This window comes from Balaenoptera ricei, chromosome 2 (genome assembly GCF_028023285.1).
Source record: "Balaenoptera ricei isolate mBalRic1 chromosome 2, mBalRic1.hap2, whole genome shotgun sequence".
Lineage (NCBI taxonomy): Eukaryota > Metazoa > Chordata > Mammalia > Artiodactyla > Balaenopteridae > Balaenoptera > Balaenoptera ricei.
The window spans coordinates 11563993-11584252 of NC_082640.1; the positions used below are offsets into that span (position 1 = coordinate 11563993).

General features: G+C 44.2%; 1 protein-coding gene across 7 annotated transcripts in view; it reads left to right on the forward strand.

Moving 5' to 3' along the window:
* Positions 1-8498, forward strand: part of ARHGAP21 (Rho GTPase activating protein 21) — a 124840-nt gene extending 116342 nt beyond the window's left edge. For all 7 annotated transcript variants that reach the window (XM_059910811.1, XM_059910826.1, XM_059910832.1 and 4 more), the window contains 3 exons: positions 231-336; positions 2260-2291; positions 6050-8498. In XM_059910811.1, coding sequence (XP_059766794.1) covers positions 231-336; positions 2260-2291; positions 6050-7711 — 1800 coding nt within the window. In that variant the 3' untranslated portion in view covers positions 7712-8498. The remainder of the gene's footprint in view (positions 1-230; positions 337-2259; positions 2292-6049) is intronic.
* The last annotated feature ends 11762 nt before the right edge of the window (positions 8499-20260 follow it).

Genomic DNA, 20260 nt, shown 5'->3' on the forward strand with positions numbered 1-20260 from the left:
GTATGCTATTGTCTGCTTTGCACCCCAAAAGCAGGTCTATAGCGCCTCAGTTTCTGATCTAATGAAAATCCAAGTATGATACTTATTTGGTAATTAATTATATGCAAATAATGTAAAAAATTAAGCATATGTCCTCCACTCAGTAATGTGTCTTTTACTAAATGTTGTTTGAATTTTAAAGAAAGTATCTTTGAAGAGATGATGAAGAGATCTTTGTTTATTAACCATAGACAACAGTGCAGGAGGAAAACACAGTAGACTCCCAGCCAGTGCCAAACATAGATCATTTACTCACCAACATTGGAAGGACAGGCGTCTCCCCTGGAGATGTATCAGGTAACTCTTGCCTGGGCAGTATTGATCTCTAGGTTAAAAGCTAAATTCTTATAACATGAAAGAGCAAATCAATCATAAGTAACAATTCACTATGATTTTTTTTTTCCTTTTCTTCTCCTTTTTTTCCCTTTCCACTAATAAAAAAAAATGTAATCTTCCTTTTCTGATTGATCTGAATTATCTTCCAGTGACTGTAATGCCATTGGCAGTGCATGGAGTTGTAATGCTTATCAGAAAGGAAATATGAGGGAAAATGAGCATGCAAACCACTGTTTTGTTCTTTTTTTTTTTTTTTTTTAATTCACAGTTTCCATGTAATAGTCATCACAAGGTAAAACAGATACACGCTACTGAGTATGTGGTTGCTGTGATGGCAGAAAGTGTGGTCTAGACTGTATGAGTAGTTCTCACTCTTGAGCTGGACATTCTGTTGAAAAAGCAGCCAGTTAAATATGTAAAATGCTCATGGGCACCATTCCCATAAATGCAGTCTATTATCTTGTCACTACAGAGGTCACCGTAAAAGACAATCTCTCTGACATTTTCTTCTGTCTTCTGTTGCCACCCTAACGTTCAGTGAAGTATCAGTTCTAATAGGCTCTTTCGATGCAGATTTTCTCCTGCCAAACTGTTGCACTAACCTAGCATGTTTTACACCGTGTTCTCCCTTTGTCTCTAGTTCTCGTTGTAGTTCTAAAGGGTTCTCTTTCCAGCACTTACTGACACAGGCACATCTGTACTGATGTTGCACAGGCGAGATGGGAGGAGTCTATCGCGCGGTAATGTCGCTAGTGGATTCCGTGGTGTCCCTGACGGACAGCTGGAACTGTAGGAAGAAGGAGGACTGCTGTCCGCACTGTAGCTGCCTTGTCTGCAGAAGCCCCCGCTTCCTGTAAACGCAAACCGAGCTGATCTGTGGTGTACACTTTCTCTTACGGTTATTGGAAACAGATCACTACTACTTTCTTAAAAGTTTTTCTGCTGTTTCTTGTTATTTCTGAAGCAGACCGTGAGGAGAAATAGCATGGTATGGTCTACCAGTTCTTAAAGTCATAAAGCATTGAGCCATGTGTTGAAAGGGGCGTGGCATGGGGCTCAGCTCATTAGTTCTGAAAATCCATTTCCCTGAAGTTGAAAGAGAAAATTTCCAAATTGGTGTCGTCCTGAAGAGTGCTAGCCCCTTCCTACCCTCTTTATACTTGTATAATCTGAGTTTTTGCCAGACAGTAAAATGATGCTCTCCATTTTTCCATTTCCATAATAGCATTTGTGAATAAATAATTGGAAAACTGGTAGCAATTTAACTAGTCAAAAGGATCCCTGACTGCACAGATGCGAAACCGGGGTCCAAAGCACAGAGATCAGCATGATTTAACGTAACGTCAGAGTGACCCAGAAGCAGGGTTATCGTAATGCATCCTTACGCACACAGTATATGCTTCCAAAATTTAACATGGACAGTCTGACAAAAATCAACATAAATACACTGAGTCTGAGCATCTCAATTTGTAGCGAGGGCGGCCAACAATCCTAAACGTTCTACATTGTGTATCAGTTTCAGATACAGGATGTGGTACATAGTGCAATTCTTCAAAAGGTCTTCGAGCTGCTTTATTGCTAGATTTAATACTTAGCAAATTTAATAAACACTAGTGTTTCTGTTTTGTTTAGCACAGGGCTCCTTTGCCATACCTATCATTGAGCTGATTCTGCCTACAATTCACAGCATCCTTTCATGGCGGTGGCTTTCTGTGGTGCAGCTTGCATCTTTGTGAGCTCTGACTATCCACTGTGTTCTATTGTTTTTGAGTTTTGCTTTCACATTTTGTTCTGTGCCTGTCTTTTCCATAAGTTTTGCATTGTTTGTTGAAAGCAGTAAAGAATCTGACCAATACTGACCATGTTTTCTTTAACTTCTCACAGATTCAGCTACTAGTGACTCAACAAAATCTAAGGTAAATTGTTTTGTACAGTTTGGAATATTTTAGAGGGGAATTGCTTTGTGGTTGATCGTTATGATTCGTATGCAGATGCACCCTTGTCTGTGTCTGATGACAGGCCAACAGAGTCTTATAAAGGGAAAAATTAATGCTTAAAATAGAATATGATAGAGGAATACTGGATTGTGAGGTGGGGTGTTGGATTTGTCTCAGTGTAGTTTAGCATAATTCAAAGAAGTAGGCATTTACCCCCTCATTCTTTTTTTTTTTAATTAATTAATTTATTTATTTTTGGCTGTGTTGGGTCTTCGTTTCTGTGCGAGGGCTTTCTCCAGTTGCGGCGAGCGGGGGCCACTCTTTATTGTGGTGCGCGGGCCTCTTACTGTCGCAGCCTCTCCTGTTGCGGAGCACAGGCTCAGTAGTTGTGGCTCACGGGCCTAGTTGCTCCGCGGCATGTGGGATCTTCCCAGACCAGGGCTCGAACCCGTGTCCCCTGCATTGGCAGGCAGATTCTTAACCACTGTGCCACCAGAGAAGCCCCCCCCCCCCCATTCTTAATGTGAAAATTTTCTAACATATGCAAAAGCAGAGAGAATAATATAATGAGCCCTTATTATCCACCCTCAACAATTAACACATGGCCAAGTTTGTCTCATCTGCACCCACCCACTTTCCTCCTCCTCGTGACTTTTTTTTTTTTTTTTTTGGCCTCGCAGCAGGTGGGATCTTAGTTCCCCTACCAGGGATGGAACCCGTGTCCCCTACAGTAGAAGCTCAGAGTCTTAACTACTGGACCACCAGGGAAGTCCCTCGGGACTATTTGGAAGCAAATCCCAAACATTTTATTTCATTCTGTAAACATTTCAGTAGTAATATAGACTTTATTATTATTATACATTTTTTATGAAAATTATATTCTTGCCTTCTTTTCAACAAGATCACTAATTTTGTTTTGGTTTTAATAAATTATTTATTTATTTATTTATGGCTGCATTGGGTCTTCGTTGCTGCTTGCGGGCTTTCTCTAGTTGCGGCGAGCAGGGACTACTCTCCGTTGCAGTGTGTGGGCTTCTCATTGCAGTGGCTTCTTTTGTTGCAGAGCACGGGCTCTAGGCACACGGGCCTCAGTAGTTGTAGCTCACGGGCTCTAGAGCGCAGGCTCAGTAGTTGTGGCGCACGGGCTTAGTTGCTCCGCGGCATGTGGGATCTTCCTGGACCAGGGCTCGAAGCCGTGTCCCCTGCATTGGCAGGCGGATTCTTAACCACCGCACTACCAGGGAAGTCCCTAATTTTGTTTTTATAATCAATTTTTGTTTACATAATTTGTGTTCTGTTGACACCACCACCAAAGTGCACTTTTTGAGTAGTTTTTAAGACATTCAGTTAGAAAGTTTTTCATTAATTCAGTTTGTGCCAGCTTTGCTCTTCTGAGACTGTAGCAAGTAGAACTGTCAATAAATTTCTTCAAATGTTCTATTTGGAAATGAGACATACATATCATTATATATCATTTCTAAACATAATGGGATCACATATGACTAAATTAGAATTGAATTTTTGCAGAAAATATCATAAAATATTTAATGATATATCATTCGCTATCACTTATATTGTGATTTTTACCATTGTTTTACCCCAACTTTTTATTTTGAAAAATTTTAAGCCTACAAAAATGTTATTGGAATAATAGCACCCAAACCTTTTGCCCTAGATTTATCAGTTGGTAAATCTTGATATATATGTAATTTTTTTTTTCTGAGTCATTTGAGAGTTAACTTATAGACATGATAACACTTTACCCCTAAATGCTTCAGTGTGCATCTCCGAAGAACAAGGGGATTCTTCTATGTAATTACAGCATAATTATTGTATTCTGGTAGTTCACATGAGTACAATACATTATTATTTCTAATGTACAGTTTTTACACAAATTTCGCCAGTTGTCCCAATAATGTGTGTTGTTTTTTCTTTTCCTGTATATAGGATGCAATCAAGGATCGCCCCTTGCGTTATGTTGTCATGTCTCCTTAGACTTCTTTACTTTGGAACAGTTTCCCACCTCTTTTTGCCAGAATATAAGATTTTAGATTTAGATTTTTAGGTTTTAGATTTCATACCTGTTTGAAATTCCCTCCTTTCCTCTCACTAGATGCATATTTCTTAACCTGTGGTTATAGCAGTCTCTTCATCTTAAGTAAATTATGGTGGTGTTTGTATTATACCTATAATATAATGGATGTCCAAATGATATAATTCTTTGTAACAATTTTTTTCAGTTGTAAAATAATATAGTCATTTGCTCCAACACATAGTGATCACAGAAACATCGAATTTTAAAGGGAACCGTTGGGAATCTTAAAGATAGTATAATCTGATTTCTTCTCACTTAAATCAGCAATGAAGTTGAGGTGTTTAAAAGTGAATCACTTGCTCAGTGTCATACACTGCAAGCTAGGGAAGGAACACCAGGTCTTCTAATTCAGAGCTCAGTCACAGCCATCATCCCCTACGGTCTTCAACAGAATGTGTTAAATGTGAATAACCCTTAGAAAGGTCCTGTATAATTATAAAATCCTTTATAACTTATAAAAACAAAGTTCCATCAATCTGTGATTTCATTTTGGTGAATCCTTTCTAGTACAAAAGCCTGAATTTTTACTGTAATTTTCAAGACTTCAGTATAGTAGTTCTAGCTTGTCTAAGATTTTTATGACAATAGAGAAACTATTACTCAGTTTCTGTTACTCTGCATACTTCCTGCCTGCCTGCTTGACTTAAATGGTGTGTGTTACACCAGCTAGTGTTTATTGACCGCCCCCACCCGAATTTACTTAGCCTGTAGGCATTATGACACTTAAACACTCATCATCAAGAACCTATTAGGCGTAGCTGACAAAGCCAGTTGGCCGCACTGCCACTTTCTCAATACAGGGCACTGCAGTGTTTCTTTGGTAGGGATTTAAGGTCTTTAATTGACCTTATGTTTTTTGAACTTCGTGATTTGCTTGTTACTTGAGGTCAGTGAAGACAGTGCCAACTTGATTTACCTAAGGCCAGTCTCTGCAGATCCAGCCTGCCTGAACTAATGAGAACCCAGGAGCTCCCTTATCTTAATTGGCTTAATCAGGAACCTGAGGACCCTCTGAGGGTAGCAGAAGCAGGGACGGTCTGTAGATGGAGGGAAGTCAAGAAGAATAGGAGTGCGAGAGGGCCCCAAGCACAGAAGGTGTCCCTGAAAGACAGGTGTATGTCAGCTGTGACATGGCAGATAATTACCACCAGGCAAGAAATGGGACAGATTAAATAAAAATAAGAAGTTGTCTTAGGTACAAGTTAAAAGGGGGTGTAAAAACTACACCCTGTTATTACTTGGCTTTAGTGGTTAAGAAATACTTGGGGGAGGGGGAGGGAAGGAGTGGGAGTTTGGGATGACCAGATGCAAACTATTCAATGTTATATACAGGATGGATAAACAACAAGGTCCTGCTGTACAGCACAGGGAACTATATTCAGTCTCCTGTGCTAAACCATAATGGAAAAGAAAATGAAAAAAAAGAATGTCTATATGTGTATAACTGAGTCACTTTGCTGTACAGCAGAGACGGGCACAACATTGTAAATCAACTATATTTCAGTTAGAAAATAAAAAATAATCACCAAAGCAATGGAAATCACACAAAAAAAGAAATATTGGTGCTGGGCGGGGGGAACCTTTTCAGAAAATGAACTCAATAACGTTCTTATGTTCAAAGTCTCGTGTCTCTGCCCCCCAGGGTTCTTGGGGATCCGGAAAAGATCAGTATAGCAGGGACCTGCTTGTGTCGTCCATCTTCGCGGCCGCCAGTCGCAAGAGGAAAAAACCAAAAGAAAAAGCACAGCCCAGCAGCTCGGAAGACGAACTGGACAATGTGTTTTTTAAGAAAGAAAACGCAGAGCAGGGTCACAATGATATTAAAGAAGAGTCCAAAAAAGAGAGCGAGACACCGGGCAGGAAACAAAGGACCGTGGCTTGCAAAGAGAATCACGCGAAGAAAGACGGCAGCGCGGCCAGAGCTGATCAGCGAGCCCTGCGGGGGGAGAGCGCGGAGCCCCCGGCCCGCCAGGGCGCCAAGCAGAGCAGGTCGCCCACCCCGAGCTGTCGCCTGGCCATCCTGAAAGAGGGCCCCAGAGCCCTCGCGGCCCAGAAGGCCTCCCACCCGGACGAGACGGGGCCCGACTCCGGCGCCCTGGCGAGGTTTTCCACCAAGAAATCCACCAGCCCCGAACCCAGAGTCGGCGAGTTTCTGGTCAGTGTCGGCACCATCACCGCCGACGACCCGGCGACGTCGCCCGCCCCCTCCGTGACCGGCCTCGACTCCAGCCGGCTGAGCCCCGAAGTGCAGTCAGTGGCCGAGAGCAGGGGCGACGACGCCGACGACGAGAGGAGCGAGCTGGTGAGCGAGGGGCGGCCGGTGGAGACGGACAGCGAGAGCGACTTCCCCGTCTTCCCCGCCGCGCTGGCCTCCGAGAGGCTCCTGCGAGGAAAGCTGCAAGAGGCCACGAAGACGAGCCGGCGGAACTCGGAAGGCAGCGAAGTCAGCGGTACGGAGGGGAGTTTAACGCCGAGTTTAGAGAGCCGGAGACTGCTCTTTAGTTCCCATAAGCTGATTGAGTGTGACACTCTGTCCAGGAAAAAATCCGCCAGATTCAAGTCAGACAGCGCGACTCTAGGAGATGCCAAGAATGAGAAGGAAGCCCCTTCCATCGCGAAGGTGTTCGAGGTGATGAAAAAAGGAAAATCAACAGGGAGTTTGCTGACACCACCAGCCAGAAGCGAATCCGAGAAACAGGAACCCACCTGGAAAACGAAAATAGCTGATCGGTTAAAACTGAGGCCCAAAGCGCCGGCAGATGACATGTTTGGAGTAGGAACTCAAAAAACCAATGCCGATCCTGCCAAAAGGAAAAACATCAAACGCAGACACACGCTGGGAGGGCACAGGGATGCTACTGAAATCAGTGTTTTGAATTTCTGGAGAGCACAGGAGCAGAGTGGGGACAGAGAATCCGAACTCTCAGCTGTGACTCGGTTGAAGCCCAAATGCTCAGCCCAGGACCTGTCCATCTCAGACTGGCTGGCCAGGGAGCGGCTACGCACCAGCACGGCCGACCTGAGCAGAGGGGACGCGGGGGACCCCCAGCCCCAGAGCCTTAGCACGTTAGACATACCCACCACGGACCCAGCCCTGTCTTCTCAGTCCCATGCAGACGGTTCTCCCAGCACCTTGGCGTCAACTAACAGGCCCCCTCTTTCCACACCACCACAGTCACCTGACCAAATCAATGGAGAAAGCTTCCAGAACACGAGCCAAAACGCCAGTTCTGCAGTGACGGCCCAACCTCATCAACTGTCCGAAACCCCAGGCAGCAAAGCACAGTTCCAGCCCTGTCTTTAAACTGGGGGTACGTCCACTCCAGCGAATAAAAGCTACTGTTACACGTTCCATAACTCTGTAAATATTTTCTTGTACCAGAATTGTTATTATGCAGCCTTCATTTGGGCTGGTTTCATCATTTTGCACTGTGAAATAGCTTTACAGTGCATTACTACAGCCAGAAGAACATATATATATATTTAAAAATATATTGGATAGTTGTATACAAATGAGCAAGGTTATTTGTTGCGACTCACCGCATAGTGCATACACCCAAGATTACTGAAGAAAATAGCTGGCATTAGTATGCAGCAAATGTGTTCTTTTGGTTTCATCACTAACAAAAGTGCCTCATCATAAAAATACATTTGGTTTTTAGGGTGCCATATTGTTAAAATTAGATAACTTACACTGAGTAAACAAATGCGTTTTATTGGTAACAAATTTCATCACATTTACCAGTTTTAACACAGGTAGATACAGAACTTCCATTCTCTAGTCATTCCAGGTGGATCTCTGAGTTTTCTATTCAAACTTTTAATACAGTTTTTGAGTTTTGTGTGACTTGAATTTTTAATCTTTCTGTAAAATACGTAACTTAAATGAACATATTATATGTGTATCTTTTCTTCAGATACCAGATTTGATATAAATGTTGTAACATAGGTGTGTAGATAGTGACCTGGATGGAACTGGCTTCTTTATGGAGAAGAATATAATTCTGCATGAGGACTTAATGGATCCAAACCTGTGTCATGCCTGTGTGCATACCCAATTAAACACTGGAAATAAAAATTGTTTTGGTGAACTTTGCATGGCTTGAAACTTATTCTAATATATATATTTAAATGCCATCCATTTATAACTGCCTTAATTGGTTCTGACATTTATTTATTTATGTATTTATTTAATTTTTTGCTGCCGTGCGACACGCAGGATCTTAGTTCCCTGACCAGGGATTGAACCTGTGCCGCCTGCGGTGGAAGCGCGGAGTCCTAACCACTGGATGGCCGGGGAAGTCCCTGGTTCTGACTTTTAAAAATTTACCTACTCTGTACATTTCCCCTCTCTTTTTGGCCGTGTCTGGCAGGGCTCTCTTGTAAATGTTTCCATTGGCCTAACTTCACTCGTGTACACGGATAATATTTAACTTTTCTAGCTGAAGTCATATATGCTGTTTACCTTTTTCTGGAGATTATGAGTGAAGGGAACATGCATTTGGAAGTCAAACCAACTCTATACTTCCTAGATACATAAACTTGGACAAACTATTTAACGTCTCTTAATTTATTCCCTTTGTATAAATGACGATAATAGTATCTACTATAAGGGTTATTAGATTTAAATGAGATACTCTTCCAAATATAGTGCCTGCCACACATTACTTGCAAAATGTATATCAGAGATACTCTTAGAAATAATGGGTACTTAGAGATTATTAAATTTAAAAAATCTGTCCAGTTTTAAATAAATTTCACTTATGTCTCATTTCTGAAAGTTCTGTTTAGTTGTTTCAAAACAGCCTAGTCAATTTTGAGATCCCTTTTGTTTGCATCACATTTTAAGCCTTCTTTTATGTCTATAAAGTATTACACCCATTGATGTTAGCATGAATTCTAGAACCAGACTGCCTGGCTTCAGATCTAGGCTCTGCCGTTTACAAACTGGATGAGTTTGATAGCTACGTAACTTCTCTGTGCCTTTCCTCACATGTGGAATGAAGAAAAGGCGCAGAGAAGTCTCATTGTTATATGTGTTTGCTGTTATTGTTATATTTTAGATCTGATGCTTGCCATAGCTTCAGTTTTATCAGGTCTGTTTCTTTCATCTTTAACCTCTAATTCTTTAATCTGATATTTCTACTGACCCCCGCCTATGGTGATTCTGTTTTCTCATATATTTATAGTGTTTACTCATACAAGTCAGAATAAGAGATTTATAATTTTATCATTATCTTTGTGCCAAAAAAATATACCTTGGTCACGGTGTACATAGTTCAATGTACCCAAATGATAATTTTCCCCTTTTCTATTTTTGAGAATACTGGAAGGTTGCCTTTTGAAGAGAAAGTGAGAGGAAGAATCAAGCATCTTCATGCCACCTCCTCTGTGGCTTTGAAAGTCAACGTAAAATTCCTAGGAGCTCATAGAGTCACACAAGAACCTCTGGAGAGTTTTCTTAGAGGAGCCCTTAAGATTCAGAGAATAACGTCTCTAGCTTCCTAGTGAATCAAACACAGAAGCAGAAATAGGACTTTGTTCTTTTTTAAGTGACCACTGTATTATATTTCTAGGATAGATACCATTTTAAAACTACGAAATGGACAGTTTATTTTTTTTTAATTAATTAATTTATATTTTTGGCTGCGCTGGGTCTTCGTTGCTACACGCCGGCTTTCTCTAGTTGTGGTGAGCGGGGACTACTCTTCGTTGCGGTGCGCGGGCTTCTCGTTGCGGTGGCTTCTCGTTGCGGAGCACGGGCTCTAGGCGCGCGGGCTTCAGTAGTTGTGGCTCACGGGCTCAGTAGTTGTGGCTCACGGGCTCTAGAGCGCAGGCTCAGTAGTTGTGGCTTAGTTGCTCCGCGGCATGTGGGATCTTCCTGGACCAGGGCTGGAATCCATGTCTCCTGCATTGGCAGGCGGATTCTTAACCACTGCGCCACCAGGGAAGCCCTGATACCATTTTAAATATTAGGAAACAGTAATCTTCCCATTCCTCCAGCCCCTTGGAATAGACATCATGCAAACAAAGCTCTTAAATCATAAAATTAAAGCTTAAGCATTCAAACTTCCTTCCTTGGGTTCCTCATCCTGCTAAGAAGGGGCTGCGGACTCAAGGACCTCGGGCGCACCTCCCCCCATGTCTCTCCACGTGCGCTTTTCACAAGTGCGCCCTCCAGCTGCGGCTCCTGATCGCTTCGTCCAGCCTGCCCCTTACCTAATTATTTTCATCTCATGCGGTCTTAGTGGACGGATTGCTTGCCTGTGGCCATAATAAGAAAAGTGTTCACAGTGAACAAAAAGAGATGTCACGTAAGAATCCAGATTCTCTTAAAACTGGAAGATCTGGCAGCTCTGGTTCCTCTAGACCCACATCCCCACAGAAACTGGGTAGCTGCCACTCCTTACAGCTCTCTGGCTCCCCCAGGCCCCCCACCCCTGCCTCCACCAGCCTGGGGCCACTGCACAGAGCATTGCAGTCTCTGCTTTAAGCCCTAAATTACCACCCCGACGCCTAGAGTGGATAAGCCGTCCTTGATTAAAGAAAGTACAACTGTGGCCTCTCACCAACCCCAATCCCAGTGTCTAAAATCAGGAGTAAGAAAGAACAGAAAAGGACAGCCGAGGAGGGAAGTCCTGGACGGATGTTTCCTCAACGCCTCCACCACTGCATGTGCGATGACAGCGGCTCGCACGAGGTGCAGCGACTGCCAGGCCCACAGCGTTCTCAGTGTTTTCCAGGCAACAACACTGACTGCACAGAGGTACCGTGCAACAGACGTGGTGCAGAGTCCTGCTTCTCACCAGTGTAAAGGTCACACTTCTCAGCCTCTCTCCCAGCCAGGTGTGGCCATGTGCCCACCAGCTAAAAGGAGTGGTTTATGCAACTTTCAGCAAGTCTCCTTAAAGGGAGGGGCATGTGCTTCTCCCTGCTTTCCTCTTTTCACCAATGGATCCTGGAGCTTCAGCAGCCCTTTTGAACCATGAGGTAACCGGGAACAGGAGAGAGCCTCGAGGGGGAGCCTCCACATCTGACCCCGTGGACTGCCTGCCACACCAGCTGTGGATCCCACCTCTAGGTGGCCTGGGCATGACAGAGGGATAGACTTCTCTCTGGTTTAGGCCATTATTATTTGGGGTTTTCTGGCATGCGTAGCTGAACCTAGTCCTAGATGTTCCAGAAGTATAATATCCTATGATATCCCTCTCTTCCAGATGAGGAAACTGAGGCAGAGAGGTTCAGCCACTGGTCCAAGATTTTGCAGCTAAGAATGCCAAATGGTTTTCCACCCAGGTCAGATGTACCACGTGTGGTCCCATACCTAGCAGTGGCATTAGGATTCATTAAATTGACTCCAATGATTCCGGTTTTTGTTTTAGTAAGGCAGAATTTTAGAACTTAATGTAGAGATTTCTCTCTCTTTATAATATGCTAAGAACACAAAAGTAAAAACATCGGGTTAGTATTATGTATCTGAATAAAACCTACTAGTCACTTGAGGATTTTAGACTGATCTATCGGAGGTTTTTCTAAAATGAGAGAATTTACTTCAGGAGGTGTATCCGGAAGAAACAGAGGACATCAGAACATGACTTTCGATCGTTTAAGCACTTTTAATTTCTCTTACATACATAACTTAAACTTGCTTTTAGTTACTAACTCTGGGCCATTTCCATAAGCAATCTCAGTTTTCCGTAGGAAAGCCAAATTCTGAGAAATAAAACTCCCTCAAGAAAAAAGCTTTGATTTGTTTAAATATTTTTATTTTCTGGGAACAAAAATCATTTCTTAGATAAAATATATATTTTCAATTTTTCAAACCGAGCAATACCGCCAACCTCAATTCTCATTTGAAATCCAAACAATAGCTTGGTACATGCAATTTCTTTTCTCAGAAACAAAACAGAACATACCAGCTCTGTACGGACCGGAACTGAGCCCTGGGCGTGCGTTCTGCTGCCACATTCTAGGGCAGCTCCTCTTATTTTCTCGTGGGCAGCAAACCCTCTGGCTCTGCACACGTCACCTGGAATCTTCCTTGACTCAACCTCTCTTGTCTCTTTGGTGCTTCTCAACTTCTGGAAGCTGCCTACTGACATCAGTGCCGCTCTTCCTGACTTGAGAGCCACAATCGCCCCCATCACATCACCCCAGAGTGCCTGTCCCCTCAGTCACCTCCCTCCTTCTCCCCCTTATCCCTGGAATAGGCCATCTCCCCTCAGCTGCCATTTTCCAGCCCTGGTTCCCACTGGGAAAGATGTGAGGAAAGGTCTTGGGAGAGGTGAGCGGATGGGGTCACTTACTCAAAGCGACGCCCTGTCTTTTCTAATTCCGAGGCAGGAAGACAGTGTGGCAGAAAGCCACTTCCATGCCCTGGTGCTCTCGTGAGGGGAGGGCAGCCTGAGCTGCAGGGGGGCCTGGAGCTGGCCTGTGTCACCTGTGGGCGTGCCCATCAGCCGGGCTGCAGGCCACACGGGTCTTCACCTGAAGGGACTGTGCTCTTCTTCCCAGAACTGGCAACCAGAAGTGGGTGGCAACCTCTCTGGAAGCAGCTAGGGCAGGACAGTTGTGCCCTGACCGAGAAGCGGGTGGTTAGAGCCCAGGGTGGTAGGTGGACTTGCGTGGCTGCCCCCATCATACTGGTTCCTTGAGAAAGCTGGGGACGCGTCAAGGTATTTGCCGGGAGGTCTGTCCTTCCTTAGGCTTTGGTGTGACTGAACCTGACACAGTAATTGAGCTAATTCCTCAAAACTTTGGTCTCCAGTTAAAAAAAAAAAAAAAATTAAAAAGAAAAAATATTGTCAGTTCTTCTCAGTACCGCCATCTTCCCAGAAGCATCTGGTATTGCTATGGCAACAGAATGCAGGCCGCGTGCTTGGCCGCATAGGCAATGGCTAATGTTGATGGAATTCGGAGATTTCCCTCTTGTGAATGTCATCCGTGGGCGAGCAGTGCGCTTTAGTTTTGCAGAAGGCAGAGGTGGACGGAAGGGGCAAGAGAAGTGAGACTCTGGGCCGAGTGGAAACACACAGACCCACACCTCCAGTTAGGACCAGATGGAGTCACTTCTTCGTGATCTGTCCCCTTAGCTGCTGCGCGGGCACCGTGCCCACTCACGGGCCCTTCCCACCTTTGAGCCTCTGCTTCCCTCTCATCTCTCTCCACACCTCTTCCAAAACGCTCAAGATGCAAATCGCGTCCCTTTTCTGCTTAAAATCCGCTCATACTTCCCTTGCGCCCACAAGGAAAAGCACTGCCTTTGTGGCTTCGCGTGCAAGGCCTTTCTGATTTTGGTTGCAACCGACATTTACTACTTCGCCTCTGCTCCTTCTCTCAGGCACCAACCCAGCCGAACAGCGGGTGTCCGGGCCCGGCTTCCCCGGGTGGGTCCTGCCTCTCCAGCTCCGTAGAGCTGCCCCCGGGTCCTCAGCCCTTTCCTCCTCGCTGAGCTTCCAGCTGATCCTCTTCTCCAGCAAATTCCCGGCCGGTGGGCTTTCCACGCCCCGCAATTACGGCTCAGCGCGCCCAGCTGCGCCCACTCGGGCTCTGCAACCTGGGACGCCCCCGGCTCCTCCCACCCAGGCCCTACTTGTGACGGCGGACGTAGCTTAAAACCAACACGGAAGGGCCAAGGTTAGAAAAGGCTAAACGGTGGTGGCAAAAAAGAGGGAGTGGGGCGTGCGAAGGCCAGAGGAAGGAGGCCTGGTGCCCCGGGGAACCGGAGGCCCGCTTCCTTCTTCCCCGCTGGGGGCCACAATGTCACGGTCAGCTGCCCGTGAAGGGGCTGCGCCGAAAAGGAGTGGTTTGGGGCTGGAAAGTGGGATACAGCCCACTCCCTCCCTGGCGTCTTCCGACGGCCAAGAACCGGATCCGTCCAAGCCAGACGCCATGCTCCCTGGGCCCTCGGCTGTGAAGAGACTGGAAGGCCGTCCCAGGTGAGTGTTGACAAGCCTTGTCACTCTTGTTTCTGGGGGCCTGTCCTGTGCGTTGTAGGGTGGTCGGCAGCACCCTGGCGCCCACCCACTAGACGCCAGTGGCACCCCCCAGGACCCACAATGGTGAGGCCCCAAAATTGTCTCCAGACATTCCCAGCTGTCTCCTGGGGGCAAATCCCCTCTGGTTGGGAACCCGGGAGGCAGAGTTATTGGTCGGGAGATGGGGGATCCTCTCTGCCGGCGGGGGGAGGGACTGGGGGAGGGGGAGTTAACGGAGCGAGCGGGGACTCAGCGCATGCACAGTGAGAACGCCCCACGCCCCCCGCCCCCGACTCCGCGTGATCAGGCCTCCAGGTGCGCTGACACCCGAGAGCCTGGACGCGTGAGGTGCTGGCAGCGGCACTTCAAAAAGACGCCAGGGCAGAATTTCTCCTCCTTTTTTGGTAGCACGTTGCCTTTTGTTGCAGATGAAAATTCCACACACCTCCCCCGCCATCCTGATAGGGCTCTGGGGCACAATAAAGGTTTCCCACCAGCTAAGAGTTACTGAAAGACAGAGGTAATATCTTTGCATTCCTTGCATTCAAGCACAAGCGTCTGCAGAGCAGGTTGGAGATGTTGGTAGGAGCTGCATAGCGGAGCCCCGTGGCCCCCGGTAAAGGGTTTGCGTTTTATTTAATGCACCTGGAATGATCTGTTAGCGTCAACAGCTGGAAATGCAACAGGGATACATGTAAATTCGTCCTTGAGTACAAAGTATCAATTGCACAGTCTAGAACGGGGCTGGGTGGCTTGGCGTTTGCGCACGTTTGTCTTTTGCTGACACCCGAGCATGAACTGTGAGGTCCTGCTGCTCAGAATCTAATGCAGTCGTGGGGAGCTCGAATAGAAACCGAATCTTCAGGCTAAGGGCGGGAACCCTCTCACTAGGCTCTGCCTGGAGCCTTTTGTTCAGATTTCAATTAAAATACACCGTCACCTGCTCGCTGACTGCCTTTTCTGGGTTGAACCATTGTTCTGGTGAGCACACCTGAGTCAGGCCCTCGGTTTCCCTGGCTTCCTTCCTCACCCACGTGTCTGCAGCTTCTGGCTCCTTCATCCCTGCTGTGGGCAGCACAACTTCTTCCAGAAGTCCCACAACTAAAAATGAAAGGGCAGCAAGTTCATGGTGAGCAGAGGTGGGAGACAGGGCTGCCTTGCACGGATTCACACTCCCGCTGGTGGGATTTGAGTCCCCAGGGGATTCCACCTCGCTTCTTAGTTCTGGTCACCAACGAATACCACAGACGGGGTGGCTTAAACAGCAGACATTTATTTCCTCACAGTTCTAGAGGCTGGAAGTTGGCGATCAGGGTGGCTGGGTTCTGGTGAAGGCTGTCCTCCTGGCTTGCAGATGGCCATCTTCTCAGGTGTCTTTTTTTTTTTTTTTTTTTTAATTGGGATATACTTGTTTTACAGTGTTGTGTTGGTTTCTACTGTACAGCAAAGTGAAGTAGATAGAGTTCCCTGTGCTATACAGCAGGTTCTCAGTTATCTATTTTATACATATTAGTGTATATATGTCAATCCCAATCTCCCCATTCATCCCACCCCACCCCCTTTTCCCCCTTGGTGTCCATACGTTTGTTCTCTACGCCTGTGTCTCTATTTCTGCCTTGCAAACAGGTTCATCTGTACCATTTTTCTAGATTCCACCTATATGCGTTAATTTACGATATTTGTTTTTCTCTTTCTGACTTACTTCACTCTGTATGACAGTCTTTAGGTCCATCCATTGGGTCTCTACAAATGACCCAATTTCGTTGCTTTTTATGGCTGAGTAATATTCCATTGTATATATGTACCACAACTTCTTTATCCATTTGTCTGTTGATGGACATTTAGGTTGTTTCCACGACCTGGCTATTGTAAATGGTGCTGCAATGAACATTGGGGTGTGTGTGTCTTTTTGAATTATGGTTTTCTCTGGGTATATGCCCAGTAGTGGGATTGCTGGGTCATATGGTAATCCTATTTTTAGTTTTTTAAGGAACTTCCCTACTGTTCTCCATAGTGGCTGTACTAATTTACATTCCCACCAACAGTGTAGGAGGGTTCCCTTTTCTCCACACTCTCTCCAGCATTTATTGTTTGTAGATCATTTGATGCTGGCCATTCTGACTGGTGTGAGGTGATACCTCATTGTAGTTTTGATTTGCATTTCTCTAATAATTAGTGATGTTGAGCATCTTTTCATGTGCCTTCTTGGCCATCTGTATGTCTTCTTTGGAGAAATGTCTACTTAGGTCTTCCACCCATTTTTTCATTGGATTGTTTGTTTTTTTGATATTGAGCTGCATAAGCTGTTTGTATATTTTGAAGATTAATCCTTTGTCCATTGATTCGTTTGCAAATATTTTCTCCCATTCTGAGGGTTGTCTTTTCATCTTGTTTATGGTTTCCTTTGCTGTGCAAAAGCTTTGAAGTTTCATTAGGTCCCATTTGTTTATTTTTGTTTTTATTTCCATTACTCTAGAAGGCGGGTCAAAAAAGATCTTGGTGTGATTTATGTCAAAGAGTGTTCTTCCTATGTTTTCCTCTAAGAGTTTTATAGTGTCTGGTCTTACATTTAGGTCTTTAATCCATTTTGAGTTTATTTTTGTGTATGGTGTTAGGGAGTATTCTAATTTCATTCTTGTACATGTAGCTGTCCAGTTTTCCCAGCACCAGTTATTGAAGAGACTGTCTTTTCTCCATTGTGTGTTCTTGTCTCCTTTGTCATAGATTAGATGTCCATAGGTGTACGAGTTTATCTCTGGGCTTTCTATCCTGTTCCATTGTTCTATATTTCTGTTTTTGTGCCAGTACCATACTGTCTTGATTACTGTAGCTTTGTAGTATAGTCTGAAGTCAGGGAGCCTGATTCCTCCAGCTCCATTTTTTTTCCCTCAAGATTGCTTTGGCTATTTGGGGTCTTTTGTATTTCCATACAAATTGTGACTTTTTTTTCTAGTTCTGTGAAAAATGCCATTGGTAGTTTGATAGGGATTGCATTGAATCTGTAGATTGGCTTGGATAGTATAGTCATTTTGAGAATATTGATTCTTCCAATCCAAGAACATGGTATATCTCTCCATCTGTTTCTGTCATCTTTGATTTCTTTCATCAGTGTCTTATAGTTTTCTGAGTACAGGTCTTTTACCTCCTTGGGTGGTTTATTCCTAGGTATTTTATTCTTTTTGTTGCAGGGGTGAATGGGATTGTTTCCTTAATTTCTCTTTCTGATCTTTTGTTGTTAGTTTATAGGAATGCAAGAGATTTCTGTGCATTAATTTTGTATCCTGCAACTTTACCAAATTCATTGATTAGCTCTAGTAGTTTTCTGGTGGCAGCTTTAGGATTTTCTATGTATAGTACCATGTCATCTGCAAACAATGACAGTTTTACTTCTTCTTTTCCAATTTGTATTCCTTTTATTTCTTTTTCTTCTCTGATTGCTGTGGCTAGGACCTCCAAAACTATGTTGAATAATAGTGGCAAGAGTGGACATCCTTGTCTTGTTCCTGATATTAGAGGAAATGCTTTCAGTTTTTCACCATTGAGAATGATGTTTGCTGTGGGTTTGTTGTATATGGCCTTTATTATGTTGAGGTAGGTTGCCTCTATATCCACTTTCTGGAGAGTTTTTATCATAAATGGGTATTGAATTTTGTCAAAAGCTTTTTCTGCATCTATTGAGATTTGATTTGTGGATACTGAAAAATTCTTGCATCCCTGAATTCCACTGTCAAGTGGGATAAATTCCACTTGATTGTGGTGTATGATCCTTTTAATGCATTGTCATATTTGGTTTGCTAGTATTCTGTTGAGGATTTTTGTGTCTATGTTCATCAGTGATATTGGTTTGTAATTTTCTTTTTTGGTGATATCTTTGTCTGGTTTTGGTGTCAGGGTGATTGTGGTCTCATAGACTGAGTTTGGGAGTGATCCGTCCTCTGCAATTTTTTAAAATTAATTAATTAATTAATTTTTGGCTGCACTGGGTCTTTGTTGCTGCACACAGACTTTTCTCTAGTTGCGGCGAGCAGGGGTTACTCTTCATTGCAGTGCACGGGCTTCTCATTGTGGTGGCTTCTCTTGTTGCGGAGCACAGGCTCTAGGTGCACGGGCTTCAGTAGTTGTGGCACGCGAGCTCAGTAGTTGTGTCTTTTGGACTCTAGAGCACAGGCTCAGTAGTTGTGGTGCACAGGCTTAGTTGTTCCACGGCATGTGGTGTCTTCCCGGACCAGGGCTCAAACCTGTGTCTCCGGCATTGGCAGGTGGATTCTCAACCACTGCGCCAACAGGGAAGCCCCCTTCCTCTGCAATTTTTTGGAATAGTTTGAGAAGCATGGGTGTTAGCTCTTCTCTAAATGTTTGATAGAATTCACCCATGAAGCCCTCTGGTCCTGGTGTTTTGTTTGTTGGAAGATTTTTTTTTTTAATCAGTCATCAGTTTTATACACATCAGTGTATACATGTCAATCCCAGTCGCCCAATTCAGCACACCACCATCCCCACCCCACCGCGGTTTTCCCGCCTTGGTGTCCATACGTTTGTTCTCTACATCTGTGTCTCAACTTCTGCCCTGCAAACCGGTTCATCTGTACCATTTTTCTAGGTTCCACATACATGCGTTAATATACGATATTTGTTTTTCTCTTTCTGACTTACTTCACTCTGTATGACAGTCTCTAGATCCATCCACGTCTCAACAAATGACTCAGTTTCGTTCCTTTTTATGGCTGAGTAATATCCCATTGCATATATGTACCACAACTTCTTTATCCATTCATCTGTCGATGGGCATTTAGGTTGCTTCCATGACCTGGCTATTGTAAATAGTGCTGCAGTGAACATTGGGGCGCATGTGTCTTTTTGAATTATGGTTTTCTCTGGGTATATGCCCAGTAGTGGGATTGCTGGGTCATATGGTAATTCTATTTTTAGTTTTTTAAGGAACCTCCATACTGTTCTCCATAGTGGCTGTATCAATTTACATTCCCGCCAACAGTGCAAGAGGGTTCCCTTTTCTCCACACCCTCTCCAGCATTTGTTGTTTGTAGATTTTCTGATGATGCCCATTCTAACTGGTGTGAGGTGATACCTCATTGTAGTTTTGATTTGCATTTCTCTAATAATTAGTGATGCTGAGCATCTTTTCATGTGCTTCTTGGCCATCTGTATGTCTTCTTTGGAGAAATGTCTATTTAGGTCTTCTGCCCATTTTTGGATTGGGTTGTTTGTTTCTTTAATATTGAGCTGAGTGAGTTGTTTATATATTTTGGAGATTAATCCTTTGTCCGTTGATTCGTTTGCAAATATTTTCTCCCATTCTGAAGGTTGTCTTTTTGTCTTGTTTATGGTTTCCTTTGCTGTGCAAAAGCTTTGAAGTTTCATTAGGTCCCATTTGTTTATTTTTGTTTTTATTTCCATGACTCTAGAAGGTGGATCAAAAAAGATCTTGCTGTGATTGATGTCAAAGAGTGTTCTTCCTATGTTTTCCTCTAAGAGTTTTATAGTGTTTGGTCTTACATTTAGGTCTCGAATCCATTTTGAGTTTATTTTTGTGTATGGTGTTAGGGAGTATTCTAATTTCATTCTTTTACATGTAGCTGTCCAGTTTTCCCAGCATCACTTATTGAAGAGACTGTCTTTTCTCCATGGTATATCTTTGCCTCCTTTGTCATAGATTAGTTGACCATAGGTGCGTGGGTTTATCTCTGGGCTTTCTATCTTGTTCCATTGATCTATGTTTCTTTTTTTGTGCCAGTACCATATTGTCTTGATTACTGTAGCTTTGTAGTATAGTCTGAAGTCAAGGAGTCTGATTCCTCCAGCTCCATTTTTTTCCCTCAAGACTGCTTTGGCTATTTGAGACCTTTTGTGTCGCCATA